This window comes from Rhinatrema bivittatum, chromosome 3, assembly GCF_901001135.1.
Source record: "Rhinatrema bivittatum chromosome 3, aRhiBiv1.1, whole genome shotgun sequence".
In the NCBI taxonomy this organism is placed as follows: Eukaryota; Metazoa; Chordata; class Amphibia; order Gymnophiona; family Rhinatrematidae; genus Rhinatrema; species Rhinatrema bivittatum.
In genome coordinates, this window is record NC_042617.1 from 124,872,475 (window position 1) to 124,894,362 (window position 21,888).

The following is a 21,888-nucleotide window of genomic DNA, read 5'->3' on the forward strand; positions in this document are numbered from 1 at the left end:
CCCCTGGACTAGACTATTATAATATGGCCGCAGCGCAGGCAAAATGGGAAATTTCAAAATCTTGTAAAACTCTAGCCTGAGGCCGTCCGGGCCAACCGCCTTTCCCAGCTTAAGGCCATGTATGATGGCATGGATTTCAGAATCGGTTATAGGCATATTTAACGAGAGGAGCTGCGCCTCAGTGAGCTTTGGCCAAGGAAAATTAGAAAAGAAAGACTCTCTTGATGGGAGATGGCTAGCCTTTCCCCCATAAAGCCCACTGTAATAGTCAAGGAAGCGGGCTGCAATGGCTGCAGGAGCTGTCTGACTGGTCCCAGTTCTATCTTTAATACTGGAGATGAGAGATTTGGGGCCACGTGCTCTAACCAAACTAGCCAACAATTTACTGGGCCGATTACCATATCGGTACAGCTGATATTTATAATATCTCATAGATTTGGATGCTCATTGGAACAAGAGCGCGTGCAGGGTTTCCCTCAGTTCATCTACTTCACGTTTGCTAGGCTCCTAAAGTATTCTTCCCTTCCTGTCTAGCGGTCATCCCCCTTTTGGAGTTTTTCCTTTGCTAGTATGGCCTTATTACCAGACTGACCTCTATAGGTTCACTTTTTTTGTGGTAACAGTCTTTGACCAAATGGCTTCTCTTTCCACAATGTTGGGGAGGCTGGGGTTTGTGAGCTGAGTGCAGAACCAGAGCTATCCTGCTATGAGGAGCGTTGTTGGGGTCCTGCATACTAACTGCCATGCCAGGGAACCTGGGCAGGTTGTCTTTTCTAATTCTGAAATCAACAGGGTCTGGTGGAAGGCATCCGCCACTTGCAACACTTTCTCCGGCGTGAGCCGAGGGTGCCAACATATACAGTTCTGCATGGGTCAGTTCAGCCCATCCAGGAACTGCTCCAGGCTATGTGATTGGCTACTTCGAGGTAGCCAATCACATAGCCTGGAGCAGGTGGTTGTAGCCACTTCCATCCAGTATCTTTTAGCTGATGAAAAATGTTTTGCGGCATTTCCCCCGGGCTGTAGGGAGCTTCTCTGGAATTGTTACTGGTATGTTCCATTGTGTACCCTTCTCTTTCCAGGATGATGATTTTTTACATCAAGAGTAGACAGCTCTTGCCAGTAGTAAATAGATTTGCCAGGTAGGTGGTCCAGCTAGCTTCTTACCAAACAGTTATGTGGGCAGTTCTTTAAAAAAAAAAACAAAAAAAAAAACAGCTGGGTCTTCCTTGACTTCATTTTAAACACTGGATGTACTGGGGTTGTCCGTGTTAATGGCAGCTTGCACGGCTTGGGCTACCTGTGTCAACGCCCAGTGCCTCTGGTTCACCATGCTGAGCTGCTGGCCATACTATTCATGTAGGGTTTGAACCCATTTCAAGAACTGCTACTGCCCTTCAGTGAGAGCCTATACTAATCGCTCCATGTTAGTTAACTGGCTTCAGGATAACAAAAGCTTTCTTTGAAGGGTTCTGTCCTGTTCAGGAGCATATTTACAATAAAACTTTCCCTTAAGCAGGAAAGAAAGCAAACCCTACCTGTTTGGCTCTGACTCGCTAAATAAATCCCTCTCTCCAGGTAGAGCTACCCTCCTTAGCCTGCTGAAAAATAACCCTGCAGCCAGGCCCCAGGACAGAAAAAAAAAGTTTCCTTTTTTTCTCTTTCTGATATGATTCTTTGCCTGTGATTGGCTTAGCGCAAAAATATCATTGCTGCCACCATATGTGGTACCACGAGTGGTCAGTGGCTGGCAAGAGAGCAGACTCAGGCTGTTTTCTCATAAATGTATTAATCATAGAAAAATTTAATAAAAGCAGCTTTGCTTACCTTATGTTCTCAAAACAAAAGATAGCAGTATTGGTCGGTCTTAGGCTCCTTCTCTTCCCTGGGGCCCCCGTATTTCCTTGGGCCTAGCCTCTTATCCTCTTCTAAGGAGAACTCCCTTCCTGTCTATGGCTTAATGTGGACTAGGCTAAATGTCTAATCCTGGGCTTTTAAGGAAAGTCTAACATGGTATCCTATTTCTTTTTAAGCCAGAAGTTGTTTTTTGACAAGTATAGTACTAGCAGTCTGCTGTTCATCAGAATATTAATTTGATCTGTAGGTTGCTACAAGGCAGACTTCTCATGGTCCGTTTCCGTAAGAAAGAATTTTCAAACTATCCTCTCATTTATTTGACTTATTTTTTCACTTCCATCCAAATGAAGTGCTGAAGTGAGTTATAATTTAAAATGCATTTAATAAATATAGATTTGAATCAGTTGGACAAATTAACAGTACAGCATAACCATAATAATTAAAGTAACAGGATCCCACATCATGACAGAACAAAAACAGCCTTTAAGAACTCATAATTACCACATTATAACCACAAACGTAACTAACCATAATATCTATAAAGAATAAAAATAATTAGCATAGGGCCTTTTTCACTAAGCTTTTACTCCCATTCAGTGTCTGTGGGGGAAAAAAAGCTTCATGAATAAGGCCCATAATTATAACTGACATTTCCTAATGTGTAGCCAGATGGACTCAGGACCATAGGATATTGTGCTCTTCTGCTAGCAGATGGGAGATGGAGTCAGATTTCAAAGCTGACGTCACTCTAGATATACCCCTGTAGTAACCTCAGCTCTTCAATATCTCTTCGTCTCCTAGCAGATGCAGACACTAATCCCACACACTAGACTAGTGTTTAGAATTACAGCAAAGAAGAAACAAAATTTACCTTAAGGAAGATTGAGCCCCGCTCTCCTGCGGTGATACCTAAGGGTCCCTCCCCCAGTTGAGAATTCCTGAGGTTGATCTCCAATATCCCTCAGAGGTGTGCCTTGGTCCGGGAGCCGGTTCCCTGCGTGGACTTAGCCCCCCAGTGTGGCTGAAAGGCAGCAGGTGCAGAAACGAGCAAGGTAATTCCCTCTCCCCCCGCAGCTGGAGACTGTCCAACACACAATCGGTAAGCGCTGAGACCAGGTAAGAAAAAACCTTTAAATTCAGGTCTCTGGTCTCCAGAGCTCGTAGTACCATTCCGAATCCATCCCCGGCAAGGTTAGAAGGGAGCACCGATCAGGTTGAGCAGCCTTGGTTGGGCTAGGCCCCAATCCGGTGCAAGGATCCACACACGTGGAGCCCCTTGGAGGGGGGGGGAGGGGCGCCATCTTACGCACGCGGGTCGTCTGCCTCATCTTCCCTTCTCGACCGGCGGTATGCGCCTAACTTGCACTCGTCTAATACAAACGCGCACATAGCTGCGCTCACAGTGGCGCGCACAACTGAGGCACATGCATAACTGAGCACACCCGGGCGCATATCTACACGTACAGCCATGTTTACAACTACACGCGTGCAAACACAGACAATGGCACCGGCACCCAAGAAGGCCAGAAGACACTCTCTTTGCACAGCCTGCCACATAAGAGCCACGCAGCCTGAATTGGAGTCCTGCCTGTGTCAACATCGCAAAGAAGCCCAAGGGGAACCAAAGCCTGGCCCCTTACTGTCGGGAGATGGTTCTGGAATTACTGACAATAGTTCTCCAGACCTATGCATCTCCGAGATGGCTTCCCCACAGGAGGGCACCTCGGGGGCCCCTACTCAGATTTCCCCTGGGAGTTAATATGGACCCATGGACCTTCTCCTGGTTGGAATTTTTCCAAGGGCTGCAAGCCTTCGTTCAGGCACAATCAGCCCCAGCTGCGCCAAGGCTCAACCCCTGCCGGATGCACAAGATCCTCCTGGCCTGGCTCGGATGCCTCGAGACATGCCTCGCCTAACCAAGAACTTCCCTAACAGGGACCCAGATACCTCAAATGATGAGTGACTCCCTGGAAGAAGGAGAAATCTCTCTAGGAATGGAACCATACAGAACCATACTTCCCTTCTTCCACAAGGACGAATTACCAGCCCTTGTTTCCCAGACTCTGAAGACGCTGGGTATTCCTGGCACGGACCCTATGGCGGAACCAAAGAACCACCCCATCTTGGTGTCCCTTCATAAGGTCTCATGCTACTTTCCAAAGATGGAAGCCATCCAGGAACTGATTGACCTGGAATGGGATGCCCCGGAGGCAAGCTTTAAAGGAGGTCGGGCCTTGGAAGCCTTGTACCCTCTAGAACCAGCGACCAAGGAACGCCTGCATTTCCCGAAAGTGGACGCTATGGTCTGTGCCGTCTCAAAGCGAACAACGATTCCCATTGAGGGAGAGTCTGCATTAAAGGACACTCAGGACAGACGATTGGAATCCATCCTTAAGCAGGCCTTCGACGCAACAGCAATGACACTTCAGATTGCTTGCTGCTGCGTACTGGTGGCATGTTCCTGCTTGCTCCTCTCTCTCTCGAGGCAAATAATTCCAGAACGTATACCGGTGAGACAATGGAACCTGCAGCAGCCTTCCTCATGGACGCAAGCTCAGACCTGTTATGCACCTCAGCCAGGGGCGTAGCCTTGGTAGTGGCAGCCAGAAGGTAACTATGGCTACGGAATTGGTCTGCGGATGCAACATCCAAAGCAAATCTCACAAGAATTCCCTTTAAAGGATCTCTCTTGTTCGGGAGTGAATTGGAGAAGTTAGCCAGCAAATGGAGCGAATCCCCAGTGCCTCGGCTACCGGAAGATAGGAGTAAAGGATCTCAGCATCCCTCCCCCAGAAGAACAAAGGGCAGAGGATCGCAGCTCTTTAGACCCTACAGGAACTCGCATTTCCAGGCACCTCGTCCCTCCGGAAGGTCCCAGCCATTTCGGAACAGACAGACCAAGAGGGGGAGCAGGCCCGGGGGCAGGCTCCAGCCGTGCTCCACAATGAGAATGGGCTGACCCATCCACAGGAAGAGGATATAGGGGGTTGACTTGCCCTCTTCTACCAAAGATGGGTCGAGATAACTTCAGACAAATGGGTCCTAAACATCATTCAAGAAGGTTACTCTCTGGAGTTCCGCAGCATCCCTCGAGACAAATTTATGATGTCACCCTGCCACTCCCATTCCAAGAGACTGGCAGTTGAAACCACTCTAACAAGACTACTCAGTCTGAATGCAATAACTCCAGTTCCCACACCCCAACAAAATATGGGGCGCTATTCCATCTATTTTATCGTTCCCAAGAAGGAAGGATCTTTCCGGCCCATCTTGGATCTCAAGAAAGCCAACCGTCATCTGCGGGTTTTACGCTTCCTTTTTTTTTAAATTATATTTTTATTAATTTTCAATTTGCATTAACATAATAGTTCAGAAAAAGAATAAAAGAGGAAATATACATTCCAATGCAATACATTCATATAATCATAATCATAGGTAATTCATATTCTTTGGAAACCATATTACATGGGAGAAATAAGATGATTCATGATTATACATCTATGTTATAAGGAAATGGGAGATCCAAAATTTCCATAATTAGGCAAGCAAGAAATATATTATTATAAAGGAAAAAAGAAGGCTTGATCAATATATATCCTTATAACCAGTGGGAAGATAGTTAGCGTTATTTAAAGCAATACGAGAATCAAGAAAATTACGTAAATCTTGAGGATCAAAATAAACATATCTTTGAGATTCAATTTTTACTACGCATTTACTAGGATATCGAATAACCATATAAGCGCCTAGGTTTTTAACTTCCTGGGCCATCTGTAGAAATTGTCGTCTGCGGATTTGTGTATCCCTTGATATATCAGGATAAATCCAAACTTTTTCATTTAGGTAAAGTTTATCTCTGTTTCTCAGAAATATTCTCAAGATAGTATCTCTGTCAGAGGAAAAGACGAATCTTATACAAAGGGTCCCCCGAAATTCAATTTGTTCATCCATGGATTGCTCCAGGAAGCCAGTTAGATTTCCTAAATCCTGTGCTTGTATCTCCAAATTCTGTTGAACTTTTCCTGCTTTCTTCCCAGTGTTTATGTAAAAAATCTTCTCTATAGGTGGTATTCCTTCAGTAGATATTTGCAGATTTTCCTGCAAATACCTCTTAAATTGTTCCAGGGGCGAGATCAACTTAACACAGGGGAAATTCAATATTCTTAGATTTCTATATCTAGCTTGGTTCTCCATATTTTCGATTTTCCTTATATTATTTTTCTCAGTTTTTATTAATCCAGTCTGGACTTCCTTTATTTGAGCAATTTGTTCTTGTACACTTTCTATTTTTTCTGTATGTTGATTTACAACGGGGTCTAACCCTTGTATTTGAGTCTGTGTTGAAGCAATCATACTTGATAAATTAACTATCGAGGTTTTCAATTCCAGTAACACGGTCCAAACGTTCTCTAATGTTATATTGTGCGTTTGATCCAAAAGAGAAGGTATAATAACGCTTACCGGAGCTTCTTGGCGGCGTTCATGCCTAACTTCCAAGGCCGCCGCCATTTCCTCCTGCCTCTCCGGCGTTGATGTTTTCGGTACAGCGCTCAGATCTTTTCCTCCAGATTCACTCGGCTTCAACTGCCGAGGGTCTGCTGGTATCGCTGTATCCAAGCCTTTCTCCACATTTTTATCCCCCTTTTCCACTCCGTTTAAGCCTTCTGCCATCGTCTCTTCGGGCTGGGCATACTGACACGGAAGCGGGGGTTGAATGTGGATCGGAGGCAGGGGCGCCACAGGTGCTCCGGGGCTTAAGGTTGCATTTAGGTCCAAAACCGCTGGAACCCGCTCCAGTCCAGCGGCTATCGCAGACAGCTCTCCCGGAGATCGATTGACCGGCGAGAAGAAGCCCTCAATCACAGGTTGAGACAGGGCTGAGCTCGGGGCCAATGGAGTCTCCACCCGAACTCTCCCTTTTCTTTTAGTGTGAGGCATTTTCTTTGAAGAAAATTTCCAACTCTGGGAGCGCTTCCTCACACTGCCTTCTTAGCAGATGCCATTTTGGATCTCCTGTGTTTAATTTTAACAGTCGGGTTTTATGCTTCTGCGTGGAAACTCTTTGCTCCGTAATAATGGCAGTACAACCGGGAGAGTTTCTAACCTCCCTGGACCTTTCTGAAGCCTACCTTCACATCCCAGTCCATCAGGATCACCAGCGCTTCCTGCGCTTTGTGATTCTGGGTCACCATTACCAGTTCCGAGCACTGGCCTAGTAACCGCCCCCAGAACCTTCACCAAACTCATGGTGGTCGTGGCGGCAACACTGAGGAAGGAATGGGATCTTGGTACACCCTTACCTGGACGATTGGCTAATCAGGGCAAAGTCTTCAGAAGAGAGCCGGCAGGTGACCAGCAAAACCAAGAGCCTACTGCAGGAATTGTTGGGTCGTGAACACGGGCAAGAGCAGTCTGCAGCCCTTTCAATCGCTAGAGTACCTGGAGGCCCGTTTCAACACCAAACAGAACAAAGTCTTCCTCCCTTCCCCGAGGAGAAGGAAACTTGATGGAACAATTACGACGATTGATGACCAATGCACGCCCCAAGGTATGGGACTATCTTCAAGTCCTCGAGCTCATGGCATCATATGGGCCCTTGCCCTTTGGGCAAGGGCCCATATGTGACTGCTCCAGCGCTCCTTACTGTCACGATGGAACCCACTGTCCCAGGACTACTCAATTCGCCTCCAGCTAACAGCAGAGGTACGTTCTCAGCTCCAGTGGTGGCTACAGGAAGACCACCTAAGCAGAGGAGTAAGCCTATCCCCACCGAACTAGATCTTGCTCACCACAGATGTAAGCCTGCGAGGGTGGGGAGCCCACTGTCAGGAACTGACGGCCCAAGGACAATGGGACAAGGAAGAGGCAGAATGGAGCATAAACCGCCTGGAAGCTCAAACAGTCAGACTAGTATGCTGCAATTCAGCCACAGACTCCGAGGCAAAGCAATTCGAGTAATGTTGGACAACGCAACAACGGTTGCTTACATCAACCACCAGGGAGGAACCAAGAGCCAGCAGGTGTCTCTGGAGATAGACTCTCTCATGGCATGGGCGGAGATAAATTTACAAGGGATCTCGGCCTCCCACATTGAAGGAAAAGACAACGTCTCGGCAGACTTCCTCAGCAGAGAGAGCCTGGACCCGGGGGAATGGATGCTGTCGACTATAGCCTTCCAACTGATAGTAAATCACTGGGGCCTCCCAGCCATGGACCTACTGGCCACCCGGCTCAGTGCCCAGGTCCCCAGGTTCTTCAGCCGCAGACGAGAGCCACAATCCCAACGAATAGACGCTCTCGTCCTGACTTGGAGGAAGACTTACTGTATGCCTTCTCTCCCCCCCCCGGGCACTACTGGGCAGGGTCATCCACAAGATAGAACATCACAGGGGACTAGTTCTACTAGTGGCCCCGGATTGGCCAAGATGACCATGGTACGCAGACATGCAAAGACTCCTTGCGGGGAACCCTCTGTGCCTACCTCCACACAGAGACCTTCTCCGGCAGGGATCGATTCTCCACGAAGATCTGTCTCGTTTCTCTCTTACGGTATGGCCTTTGAGAGAACTCACCTTAAGAAGCACGGTTACTCAAAGGCCGTGGTTAACACACTGCTCCGAGCGCGTAAGTTCTCCACATCCCTGTCATACATACGGATCTGGAGAGTATTCGAAGCCTGGTGTAAGGACCGCGGGATTCTCCCGCAGACAGCCAAGATTCCAATGATTTTGGAGTTCCTACAGGACGGTATGAAGAAGGGGTTGTCACTCAACTCCATCAAGGTCCAAGTAGCTGCACTGACCTGCTTCAGAGCAGAAGTGGACGGTATACGGCTATCAACCCATCCGGACTTGTCCCGCTTTCTGAAAGGGGTTAAACAACTCCGACCACCCCTAAAGTGGCCGGTGCCTCTATGGAATCTCAATCTAGTATTCCTAGCTGGGGCTTCCTTCAGACCAACACGCGGCCTGTCACTATGCCTCTTAACATTGACGACAGCATTCCTGATGGCAATATGTTCAGCTCGTCGCATCTTCGAACTACAGGCTCTATCCTTAGATTCACACCTGGAACTATACAACTGCGCACTGTCCCCTCCTTCCTTCCGAAAGTGGTTTCCGAGTTTCGCTTGAACCAAACCATCTCGCTACCTGCTCCGGATGAACATAAGGACTCTGAAGGCTCACGCCTTCTTCGCCACCTGAATGTCGGCAGATTCCTGGTGCGATACCTGGAAAGATCGGAACTGGTTCGCAAAACGGATCGCTTGTTCGTTCTTCACAGTGGGAAGAAACAAGGAGAAGCGGCCTCACGGGCGACCATAACCTGCTGGATCCAAGAAGTAATCAAGGCAGCCTACATAGAGGCAGGAAAGCACTTACCTCTACAGATTAAGGCTCATTCTACGAGGGCCCAGGCAGTCTCTTAGGCAGAAACCAAGCTGCTGTCGGGCGGGGACATGGTCCTCCATACATACCTTCTCCATGGATGTTCAGGCCCAGGAAGATGCAGCCTTCGCAAGGGCAATACTAAGTGGGTCACGGGCAGCCTCCCGCCCTGTCAGGGAGTAGCTTTTGCACATCCCATTGGTCCCGAGTCCATCTTGGCTACACGCTAGGAAATGGAGAAATTACTTACCTGATAATTTCATTTTCCTTAGTGTAGTCAGATGGACTCAGCATCCCGCCCACGGCTGCCCCGGAAAAGGAGAACCTCGGATGACAAACCTCGAGACTAAGCAAAAGCAGGTAAGCCGCAGCCTACCCCTAGTTCGACACCCACAGTTTGTCTGGTGTCTGCATTAATTGGTTGAGTGCACTGGCGGTCTCCAGTTTGGAAATTAGTTGAACCAGTTCGTTTTACTCAAGTTTAATCAAGTTATTTAAGCAAAGATATATCCACAATGGCTTTTCAAAGAGAATACTGAAGAGCTGAGGTTACTACAGGGGTATATCTAGAGTGACGTCAGCTTTGAAATCTGACGCCGTCTCCCATTTGCTAGCAGAAGAGCACAATACCCATTGGTCCTGAGTCCATCTGTCTACACTAAGGAAAACGAAATTATCAGGTAAGTAATTTCTCCATTATGAAAGGCCCCATTTCGTATTGTAATACAAGGGCTGACAATAAAATGCAAAAGATCTTTTATTTTTTTGTCGCTTTTTATAGTAATAGCTTATCCTGTAAATAGGCTTGCACAAATTGTGCAGACCACAAAAGTGAAGTGGACCGATGTGCAGAAAACACACAAATGAGAAATACCAGAAAAAATAAATGTGTACTGTGTTGACATTCAAAGTGGTTGCGTGCAAACAGAGAATATTAAATAACTAGAAATAGAGAGAACATCTCATCAAATTATAAAGTCTTTTTAATCAGGGATAGTCCAAAACACAATCTTTGAAAAATGGTGGCTTAATAAAACTTTCTGATGCTCAGTGCCCCTTCATGGGACTGTGTTTCGCAATGCTGCATCGGGAGGGACGGCAGCAAATTCAATAGATATCTCCTGTAAACAAAGATCAAAACAGTAAAACCCATGTCCACCAAAGGCGTAACACAAGAGGCATTCAAAATCATAATATTATACATACCAATTATGAAGAAAGCTATGTGAATTAAGAGACTAGTTCAATCATAAGGTAACAGATACCGACAATAAATTTAAACACTGCTCCTGCATACACAATATCAGACTTAAGGCTCCTTTGGTAGAACACTGGGTATTGAAGGATCATCAGCCATCTGATCTGTGCTTCTTTGCTTTGGAGGTCCCTCACCAGCCTCCCCACTGTGGGGACTTTCCCACCGCCCTTATCAGACACGAAAAACGTTGGATTTTTTTGCTCCAAACTCTAGCACTGGCTGATCTCAGTAAGGAGATCAAATGGGGCTCTATTTATAGTTCCTTTTATTACTTTACTTTATTACTTTGGTAGCTCACTATATACATATTTTTACTTGTACTAATATGTTTCTCTCAGCAGTCCTGGTCTGCACCAATTCTGTCTTTCCTTCTTCTTCTTTAATTTTTTCAGAATAATATTCATTTTATAAATACTTTTTCATTATACTTTCTCACATTTTAGTTATTTGCCTGTGTCTTCAATTAATCTTTTTTAGTTTTTCATTGGCAGCCTATTCCAAACCACTGATCACCCAAACTTGATGTTATTTACGCTGACGTCATTTTGAATGACAGCCAGTTTTGGCACACTTGGAGGATCGGCCAGCTTTTAAAACCGCTTGCACATCTTTCCTCTTCGTCACTTGGTTAAATCACTTTTGGACGCCCAGCAGAGCCCGTTAGATAATAATTTTCAATTTTCTTCTAATATCAATTTTTGCCGATTAAGGATAAACATGGTGCTTTTCTTTCTCTCTGTTTCTCTCTAAGTTAGTGGTTTCTATGCCGTGGCCACCAGTGGTTACTCTTGCAAACATTTATACATTTGTTGTTTCTTTTTGTTCCTTAAGAATTTCTTTGTATTCTTTAGTGAACCCGTGACCAGTTTTTGACTTGACAGCCTGCCTTGGCTTGCTTTCTTAGCTGCCTTGACTTATAACTTCAACTTCTAAGATCCTTCAGTTCAGCCTCTTTAAACATTTGTTTTGCTTCTCTGATGAAGGTACATGCTAGATCTTACCTTCTCTTTATTATATTTAGTTTTATATATGGAAAGCCCTCTTTCTTACTCTTGCTTTGAGTTTTTACATTATTCAAATTACCCTCTGTGAGTTCATGATACTTGCTATCTTTCCTCTTTATCAGGTATGTTAAATCAGCCTTCTTTCTTTTTTACACGCTGTTCATTTTACTTTACTCCGCTCCTCATATTTTGGGCCCCTGGTTAACTTCAAGTAATTTTACATTGAGACCAACCTCATTTCTCTAGACTAATTTTTTTGCAACGTTACATACATATTATACTTTCACTTGCCTTTACCGTCTCACACTGCTGTAATCAAATTTCTTTTTTATTGTAGGGATCTTTTACCTTATGATTGAACTAGTCTCTATTAATTCACATAGCTCGCTTCATAATTGGTATGTATAATATGATTTTGTATGCCTCTTGTGTTGCACCTTTTGTGGATGAGCGTTTTACTGTTATGCTATTCTGATCTTTGTTTACAGGATATATCTATTGAATTTGCTGCTGTCCTTCCTGATGCAGCATTCGCGAAACATGGTCCTGAGTCAGGGGACTGAGCCTCAGAAAGTTTTATTCAGCCACCATTTTTCAAAGATTGTGTTTTGGACTATCCATGATTAAAAAGACTCTTTATGATTTGATGAGATGTTCTCTCTATTTCTAGTTATTTAATATTCTCTGTTTGCACGCAACCACCTTGAATGTCAATGCAGCACACACTTATTTTTTCTGGTATTTCCAAATTGTGCAGAACTTAAGCAAGGATCAAAAAATATGAACAAAATGAAAACGGAAACCAATGCCGAGATTTCAATAATGTTTTGATATGTTCCAGTGGCTTAAGACCTTACACTAACTCAGAATCTATGCAGGGTGTGTTTAGTAGGACCATATATAGTGCACTGCAATAATCTAATTTGAGATGGCTAAAGCATAGATCACCATATGTAAATTCTTATCTGACAAAAACTCATGAATATATTAAATCTGGCACAATGAAAAATGACAGCTCTTCACTGTTGAGGAAATATTTATCTATATATAGATATTTAGGTGCTATCTGATAGACTGCTTGAAAATATTCACAGTTATTTCATGGATATTCTTAAATTTCAACATTTGTATATTGCCCGCAGTTTAAATGGCAGCTACTATAATGCCTATGTACTTTTACTTATCACCACATCTTTTTCTTTCTTGAGTACTATTCTAACTTGTGGTTTTAACAAAACTATTACATTTTATTAAAGTCGGCAAAATGTTTTTTAAGAAGAAAGAGTAACAGCTTCTATTCTTCAAAATATTATTGCCATATAATTGAATTTTAGCATAGAAATATAGAACATGGTGGCAGATAAAGACCTTATAGCCCATCCAGTCTTCCCATCCACATCTCAGTCTTTATAGTCCCATCCTTTCCTCAAAGATCCTCAATGCATGTCCTATGTTTTCTTGAATTTTGATACAGTCCTCGTCGCTACCTACACAGGGAGGCTGTTCCTTGCACCCACTATTTCTGTAAATAAATATTTCCTCTGATTATTCCTGAGTTTGCCCCCTTTGCCTTTATCTCATGATTCCTTGTTCCAGAGTCTCCTTTCCTTTAAAAGAGGCACGCCTCCTATCATTTATTCTTTGGAGGTATTTAAAGGCTTTATCGTATCTCCCCTTTCCCACCTTTTCTCCAGTGTGTACATGTTTAGATCTGGTTAATAAAATACAAATAAATATGAAATTTGTGTGTTTCAGATTGTATCCATGCTTTTACATCGATAGCAAAACTGACTCCTGAGGTATGTTACATGGGAATATAGATTATGATAACAAAAACTATGTCCATCGAGCTTGCACATATTTCTTATCTACTTTAATAATGCAGACCCTGATTGATCACTGACTTTATCCTTGGTTCTTCACTGCTAAGGATCTTCTGCTTTCTCTACTTTTCATATGCTTTCTTAAATTCTGATTACATTTGTCAAGTTATGGCAGCTATTTTCAATTACAGCTTAATGAGCTAAATCCATGCCACCTAGATTTAGGAAACATTTAGGTGAAAACCTAGGTACCTAGGTTCAGCTGAAAATTCACCTAAATCTAGGCAGCCAAAATTTAGCCATCTAGATGAAATATTCAGCCTTGGCTAAAAATGGCCTCTATGTACAAACTGTATATCAGCATGGAATATGGACTAATCAACTGCATAGAGGAAATGGAGTGATCTGATTAATTTAAAATTTGTAAGTATTCAAATATTGAGCAAAAAGTTATTGTTCAAAACAAAACCTTCCAGATAGTTTCACTGGTCTCACAGAGAAAACTTTAAAGTTTAGTCTGATAAATAGAATTGTCTACAGGAGCAATGAGATATAAAAGACATTCTTGTAGGAATGTTAGTTGCTGAGCACTGTGCAGACTGGACTGGGTCACATAGATGTAGATATTTTTATGATAGTATCCTTCAATGTATTTTAAAACTTATAAGAAATAAAATATATTATCTCTCCATCCAATCAGACCAGACGAACAGGTTATGCATGCCAACCAGCAAATAGAAACAGAGACCAAAGGCTCGCTGATGTCACTCCTTATATATCTCTGTGCTGACACCAGCTTGCTATTATTCTCTGTCTCTGGCAGATGGTGGACACATATCCCGTGCTGTGAACTTGGGCCTGGTAGGCTGAACAGGGAAAGATCCCTGGAGCTCCTGAGGTGAAAAACTAGTTCTCCCTCCCTCAGTTGAGCAGGGTCCTTGGATATTTAAAATTGTAATTTTGCACACTACCTCTGTTGAGCAGTCCAGGACCAAGGGACTTCAAGGAGAATTTGTTTCTGTTATTTCCTCCTGTCTCTCCTCCATACAGTTGGAGCTTCCCCACTTGCTACCAACTGTTTATGCCTTAATTCTGGGGCTTTCTGTTTAAACTGTCTTGTGCGTTTGAGTAATAAAATTTAAAAAAAAAAGTGAGACCTTTATGCGGAGGCCCTGTTTAAGTGGCAGTAGGCCATGGCAGTTTGGGGACAGGACTGTGACGCTCCAGGTACCCTTTTTCAGCCTGGTGAATCACCAGGTTTATAGAGTTGAGGGGAACCACATTGCTCAGTGCCACAAGTAGTGAGGCCAGGATAGTGCCAGCAGAGAAATACAGGAGAAGAACAAATTTGTTGGGTGTGTACGTAGGCCTGTGGAGAGATGCAAACTCTTGATTTTCTGCCCACAAGGGGAGGAGGGATCGGCAACCTTTGTGGATAGGGAAATGAGTGATTTCCTAGCGTGTAGCCAGATGGGCTCAGGACCAATGGATTATGTGCTCCCCCTGCTAGCAGATGGAGACTGAGTCAGGTTTCAAAGATGACATCGCCCTAGATATACAACTGCGGTGTACTAGACCATTCAGTGTCTCTCCATCTCCTAGCAGATGTGGATAATGCCTTCCCTATCGGGAACACAGTACTCTTTAGAAGAGTAAATTTAATCTTTAAATTTTACCTTTAAATTGGAGAAAGCTTGAGCCCCGCTCTCCTGCAGTGATACCTAATTGTCCCTCCCTCAGTTGAGAGTTCCTGAGGCGATTTCTGAGATCCCTCAGAGGTGTGCCTTGGTCCAATAGCTGGTTCCCGGCGTGGACGTTGCTGCTGAAGCAACTGAAAGTCAGCGGGTGCAGGAAGCCAAGCGCGGCAGTGACAGCCTATGCCCTCTCCCCCCCACAGCCGGAGACCATCTCTGTACTCAGCTGGTAAGTGCTGAGCCCAGGTAAGTAAAGAAGAACTTCTCCGATTCAGAGACGTGGAAGGGCTTCGGTAAGTCTTTCCTCCGGTCTTCTTGCTCAACGTGCCATACTGAGGATGTTTCCGATCCCGTTAGGGCAAGGGAAGGAAGTTTCCGAGCGGGTTGAGCAGCTCCCCGATGGGCTAAGCCCCGCTTAAGACTCAGTGGGCACTCCACCTGGCATGGTATGGTGGCGCCATCTTGCGCACGGTTTGCTGCTGCACCATTTCCCCCCCCATTGACCGTCAGTACGTGCAGTAGGGGCCAGCCCTGTTGAGTGCCTAACGCACGCATAAGTGCGCGCACACCTGTGTGCATAACTGCACACACAACAGATCTTATCTGTTAGCACCCCGGATCTGAGCAGTCCCAGGGCTGCATCCTCCCCGGGAGAGGGGCAGTTCAGCGGCCCCTACCCCAGTTCCTCCAGGGCTAGGTATGGACCCGGTGACCTTTTCTTGGGTGGAATTCTTTCAGGGCCTTCAAGCCTTTGTTCAGATGCAGTCAGCTGCTGCCCCTGCCTGGTCTGAGCCCAAGCTGGGAAGGCCTCATCCTCCCAGCCCTATCAACGTGCCTCGGGACATGTCTTACCTCACCAAGGGTATCCCTCACAGGGACCCAGACACCATGGATGACAATAGGGATGCAGACTCATTGGAGGACGGGGAAATCCCTCCAGGCCTGGAGCCATACCGGACCATGCTATGGTTTTTCCACAGAGATGAATTGCTGGCCCTGGTCTCCCAGACCCTAAAGGCTCTGGGAATTCCCAGCACAGACTCTGTCGGAACCAAAGAGGAATCCTATCCTGGTGCCTCTAAGGAAAGCCTCTTGCTCTTTCCTGATGCTGGAAGCCATCCAGGAGTTGATTGACCTGGAGGGGAACGCCCCAGAAGCATAAAGAAGGACTGGCTTTAGATGCCTTGTACCCTCTGGACCGGGCAGCCAAAGAACGCCTGCGTTTCCCGAAAGTGGACGCCCTGGTCTGCGCTGTCTCGAAGCAAACTATCCCAGTAGAGGGAGGCGCAGCCTTGAAGGATGTACAGATAGGTGGTTGGAGTCCATCCTTAAGCAAGCCTTTGACGTGACAGCAATGACACTGCAGATCGCTTCCTGTTATGCCCTGGTGGCTTGTTCGTGTCTGCTTCGAGAGAGAGAGAGAGAGAGAGAGGCAGATAGCTCGGGACGCATTCCAGAGAGGCAATGGAGCCTGCTGCAGCCTTCCTAGTGGATGCAAGCTCTGACCTAGTGTGTACTTCGGCCAGAGGAGTAGCCTCAGTGGTGGTGGCCAGAAGACAGCTATAGCTGCGAAATTGGTCAGCAAACACGACCTCTAAGGCAAACCTCACAAAGATGCCCTTTAAGGGATCCCTTCTATTCGGAAGCTAATTGGAAAAGCAAGCCAGTAAGTGGGGTGAATATCCAGTGCCTCGGCTACCAGAAGATAGGAAAAAGAGGTCACAGCACCCCTTGCCTATGAGGGGTCAGGCCAGGGGCTTCCAGTGCTTTCGTTCCTACAGAAACTCGTCATTTCAGACATCTCTGCCCTCGGGAAGGGCTCAGTCCTTTTGGAGCCGATAACCAAAAAGAGGAACTGGTTCAGGCTCAGGTTTGACCCAAACTTCCCAATGGAGTTTGGCCGACCCATCAACGGGATGAGGAGATTGGGGGCCGACTATCCCTCTTCTATCAGAAGTAGGTCGAGATCATGTCGGACAAATGGGTACTGGACATTATACGAGACGGATACGCTGTAGAATTTCACAGCATCCCTCGGGATATGTTCATATCACCTTGCCATTCCCAACACAAAAAACTGGCAATAGAATCCCCATTGATAAGGCTCCTCAGTTTGAAGGCTATAACCCCAGTACCTACATCCCAGGAAAATATGGGGCGTTATTCCATCCATTTCATCGTACCTAAGAAGGAGGGTTCATTTCACCTCATCCTGGATCTCAAGAGCATCTATCGTCATCTGTGGGTAATTCACTTCTGCATGGAAACTCTTTGCTCCGTCATAATGGCCGTACAACCAGGAGAGTTTTTAACATCCTTGGACCTCTCGGAAGCCGACTTTCATATCCCAATCCATAAAGACCACCAGCGTTTCCTACACTTTGCAGTACTGGGCCACCATTATCAGTTCCGGGCGTTGCCCTTTGGCCTGGCAACCACCCCCAGAACATTCTGCAAAATAATGATGGTCGTAACGGCGGCACTGAGGAAAGAAGGGATCCTGGTGCACTCTTATTTAGACGACTGGCTGATCCAAGTGAAGTCGTTGGAAGAGAGCCTCCATGTGACCAGCAGGGTCAGGTCCCTGCTTCGGGAACTTGGTTGGGTCGTAAACATGGATAAGAGCAGTCTCAGGCCTTCCTAGTCTTTAGAGTACCTGGGAGTCTGGTTCGACACCAAGCAGGACAAGGTCTTCCTCCCTCCCTCGAGGATAAGGAAACTGATGTGCCAAGTGTGTCTGTTGGCGAACACAATGCGCCCCAGGGTGTGGAGCTATCTCCAGGTCCTCGGCCTGATGGCGTCAATCTGGAAGTAGTACCATGGGTGAGGGTACACATGTGGCCACTCCAACGCTCCCTGCTGTCACGTTGGAACCCACTGTCTCAAGACTACTCGATTCGCCTCCACCTACCGATGGAAGTATGTTCTCGGCTCCAGTGGTGGCTACAGGAAGTTCATCTAAGCAAAGGTGTAAGCCTGTCCCCACCGAACTGGCCAGTCCTCACAATGGATGCGAGCCTTTGAGGGTGGGGGAGCCCACTGTCAGAAATTGACAACACAAGGGCGATGGACCAAGGAAGAGGAACGCTGGAACATAAACCGCCTAGAAGCCCGAGTTGTCAGATTAGCATGTCTGCAATTCAGCCACAGGCTCCAAAGTCAAGCAGTCCATGTGATATCAGACAACGTAACAACAGTAGCCTACATCAACTGCCAGGGAGGAACCAAAAGCCACCAAGTGTCTCGGGAGATAGACCCCTGATGGAATGGGCAGAGTTAAATCTACGAGGGATCTCGGCCTCCCACATTGCGGAAAAAGACAACATCAGAGCAGACTTTCTCAGCAGGGAGAGTGTGGATCCAGGGGAATGGGCGTTGTTGACCAGAGCCTTCCAGTTCCTAGTAGATCGCTTGGGCCTGCCATCAATCGATCTACTGGCCATATCTCACAATGCGAAGGTCCCCCGATTCTTCAGTCGCAGAAGAGATTAGCACTCCCAAGGGATTGACACACTTGTCCAGACCTGGCCAGAGGAGGACTTACTGTACGTCTTCCCTCTGTGGCCTCTGCTGGGCAAGGTCATTCGCAAGATGGAATGCCACAGAGGATTAGTCCTTCTGGTGGCCACAGATTGGCCCAGATGCCCATGGTACACAGATATGCAGAGGCTTCTGGTGGAGAGCCCCCTATGCCTCCCCCCGCACAGGGACCTTCTCCAACAAGGTCTGATCCTTCACGAGGACCCAACTCTGTTTTGTCTTATGGTGTGGCCCTTGAGAGGGCTCGCCTGACGAAGCATGGATATTCGACGGCTGTAATCACCACCTTGCTCCGCGCGCGAAAGTTCTTGACGGCCCTGGCATACGTGCAGATCTGGAGAATATTTGAGGCCTGATGCGAGGAACACGAATGCCCCCTCGGATCACCAAAACCCCCATGATTCTGGAATTCTTACAGGACATTCTGAACAAAAGACTGAAGGTCCAGGTGGTGGCTCCCTCCTGTTTGAGGCGAGGTGAACGGAGCCCGCTTGGTGACACATCTGGACTTGGCCGTTTCCTAAAAGGAGTTAAACGCCTCCAACCACCCTTAAAGTGGCCAGTCCCCCTATGGAACCTTAATCTAGTATTGGACTTCTTAGCAGGGCCTTCCTTTCAGCCGCTACATGCTCTGTCTCTACGCCTGTTAATGCTGTAGACTGTATTCTTGGTAGCGATATGTTCGGCTCATGGCATCTCTGAACTACAGGCACTGTCATGTCGGGAGTTGTTCCTCCGATTGACTCCAGGAATGTTGCAGCGTTGCACCATCCCTTCCTTCTTGCCCAAGGTAGTCTTGGAGTTTCAACTGAACCAGTCCATTTCCTTACCGTCCCTAGATAGACAGAAGGACTTAGAAGACTACCGCCTCTTATGCCACTTAAACATCAGTAGGCTGTTAGTATGGTATATAGAACAGACAGAACCAGTGTGCAAGATGGACCGCTTTGTGTTCTTCATAGTGGAAGGATACAAGGCGAAGCAGCTTCGCGAGCTACAATAGCTCGCTGAATCAAGGAAGTGAATATGGGAGCTTATGTAGAGGCAGGGAAGTGGATTGTGGTACATTGCAGGAGGACCTTGCTAGACTGGAAGATTGGGCATCCAAATGGCAGATTAAATTTAATGTGGACAAGTGCAAGGTGTTGCATATAGGGAAAAATAACCCTTACTGTAGTTACATGATGTTAGGTTCCATATTAGGAGCTGCCACCCAGAAAAATGATATAGGCATCATAGTGGATAATAATTTTGAAATCGTCTGCTCAGTGTGTTGCAGTAGTCAAAAAAAGCAAACAGAATGTTAGGAATTATTAAGAAGGGAATGGTTAACAAAACAGAACCTGTCATAATGCCTCTGAATCGCTTCATGGTGAGACTGCACCTTGAATACTGTGTACAATTCTGGTCACCGCATCTCAAAAAAGATATAGTTGCGATGGAGAAGGTACAGAGAAGGGCGACCAAAATGATAAAGGGGAATGAACAGCTCCTCTATGAGGAAAGGCTGAAGAGGTTAGGGCTGTTCAGCTTGGAGAAGAGACTGCTGAGGGGGGATATGATAGAGGTCTTTAAAATAATGAGAGGTCTTGAACAAGTAGATGTGAATTTGTTATTTACACATTCGGATAATGGAAGGACTAGGGGGCATGCCATGAAGTTAGCAAGTAGCACATTTAAGACTAATCGGAGAAAATTCTTTTTCACTCAACACACGATTAAGCTCTGGAATTTGTTGCCAGAGGATGTGGTTAGTGCAGTTAGTGTAGCTGGGTTTAAAAAAGGTTTGGATAAGTTCTTGGAGGAGAAGTCCATTAATGGCTATTAATCAAGTTGACTTAGGGAATGGCCTTTACTATTACTGGCATCAGTAGCATGGGATCTTCTTAGTGTTTCGGTATTTGCCAGGTTCTTGTGGCCTGGTTTGGCCTCTGTTGGGAAACAGGATGCTGGGCTTGATGGACTCTTGGTCTGACCCAGCATGGCAATTTCTTATGTTCTTATGAAGCCTTTAACCTTTCAGGTTAAAGCTCATTCCACTCGGGCCCAGGCAGTATCCTGGGCGGAAGCTAAGCTACTGTCTCCCATTGACATCCACCAAGCAGTGATGTGGTCTTCCTTGCACACCTTCTCCAGGTTCCATCGCCTGGACATCCAAGCCCAAGAAGACGCAACCCTTGCGAGGGCCGTGCTAACTGGACCACAGGAGCCTCCTGCCCCATTCAGGAGTAGCTTTTGTACATCCCATTGATCCTGAGTCCATCTGGCTACATGCGAGGAAATGGAGAATTTACTTATCTGATAATTTCATTTTCATTAATGTAGACAGATGGACTCAGCAGCATCCCGCCCACGGCTGCTCATGAACAGTGCCAAGGAGAATCGCACATGAATCTCGATCCCAAAGAGGTTAGGGGTAAGCCATCACCCTATCCCTAGATCAGGGCATCTATATTATTTCTGGGATTCAGCACTTATGTTTGGTTGAGTACAGGTACGGTTACCAGTTTTAATCAAGTTTTTAATCAAGTTCTTAAGTTATTAAATTGTATTCAAGTTTTTCAATAATATGTCTACAATGTCTTTTGAAGAGAATACTGAATGGCTGCAGTCACTGCAGGTGTATATCTAGGGTGATGTCAGCTTTGAAACCTGACTCCGTCTCCATCTGCTAGCAGGGGAGCACATAACCCGTTGGTCCTGAGTCCATCTGTCTACACTAAGGAAAACGAAATTATCAGGTAAGTAATTTCTCCATTCCTTTGTGTTTCTGAAGGCTCCAGCAGCCATGTCAAAGCCGCAGGGCACTGACCAGGACGATGGGCCACCTCCTCTCAGTTCAGAGCATCAGCAAGGAACTGTAGCTTTGGCTCCGCAATTGAGTGCAACTGTAACTGCTGCCTCCACAGTGAAAATATCCTCCTTGCCCTGAATAGTTTAAGGGCCTGCAAGGTTTTGTATGGGGCAGGGCAGACTGAACCAGCACTTCCTGTTCCGTTTACACCTTTGCACCTCTCAGGGAGGAAGTATGTTAGGACAGCTATGGAAAACATTTTGCCAGAAGACCCCTCTGAGTCAAAAGATTCCTTGGATGGCTCTAGAGAGTTCCCTCCAGGGAATGGAGATGAGGACTTAAAAAAAAGGTGAAGTTCCTCTCTGATCATGAGGATCATATGTCTATGCTATGAATTATGCACAAGGATGAATTATAGCCCCTGTTTTCCCAGTCCCTGCGTATTTTACAGATTGCAGGAGAAAATAGGGATGAGACAGTAGCTCCAAAGTAGGACTCCATTATGGTCAATTTAAGGAAGTTGTCACACT

At 46.0% G+C, this 21,888-nt stretch overlaps 1 protein-coding gene across 1 annotated transcript in view; it reads left to right on the top strand.

The window, feature by feature from the left end:
- The window catches only part of USP34 (ubiquitin specific peptidase 34), a 1,009,100-nt gene that overhangs the window by 835,685 nt on the left and 151,527 nt on the right, over window positions 1–21,888 (top strand). Inside the window, exon 64 of the mRNA XM_029593702.1 lies at window positions 13,263–13,306. Within this exon, the coding sequence (XP_029449562.1) occupies window positions 13,263–13,306 (44 nt within the window). The remainder of the gene's footprint in view (window positions 1–13,262; window positions 13,307–21,888) is intronic.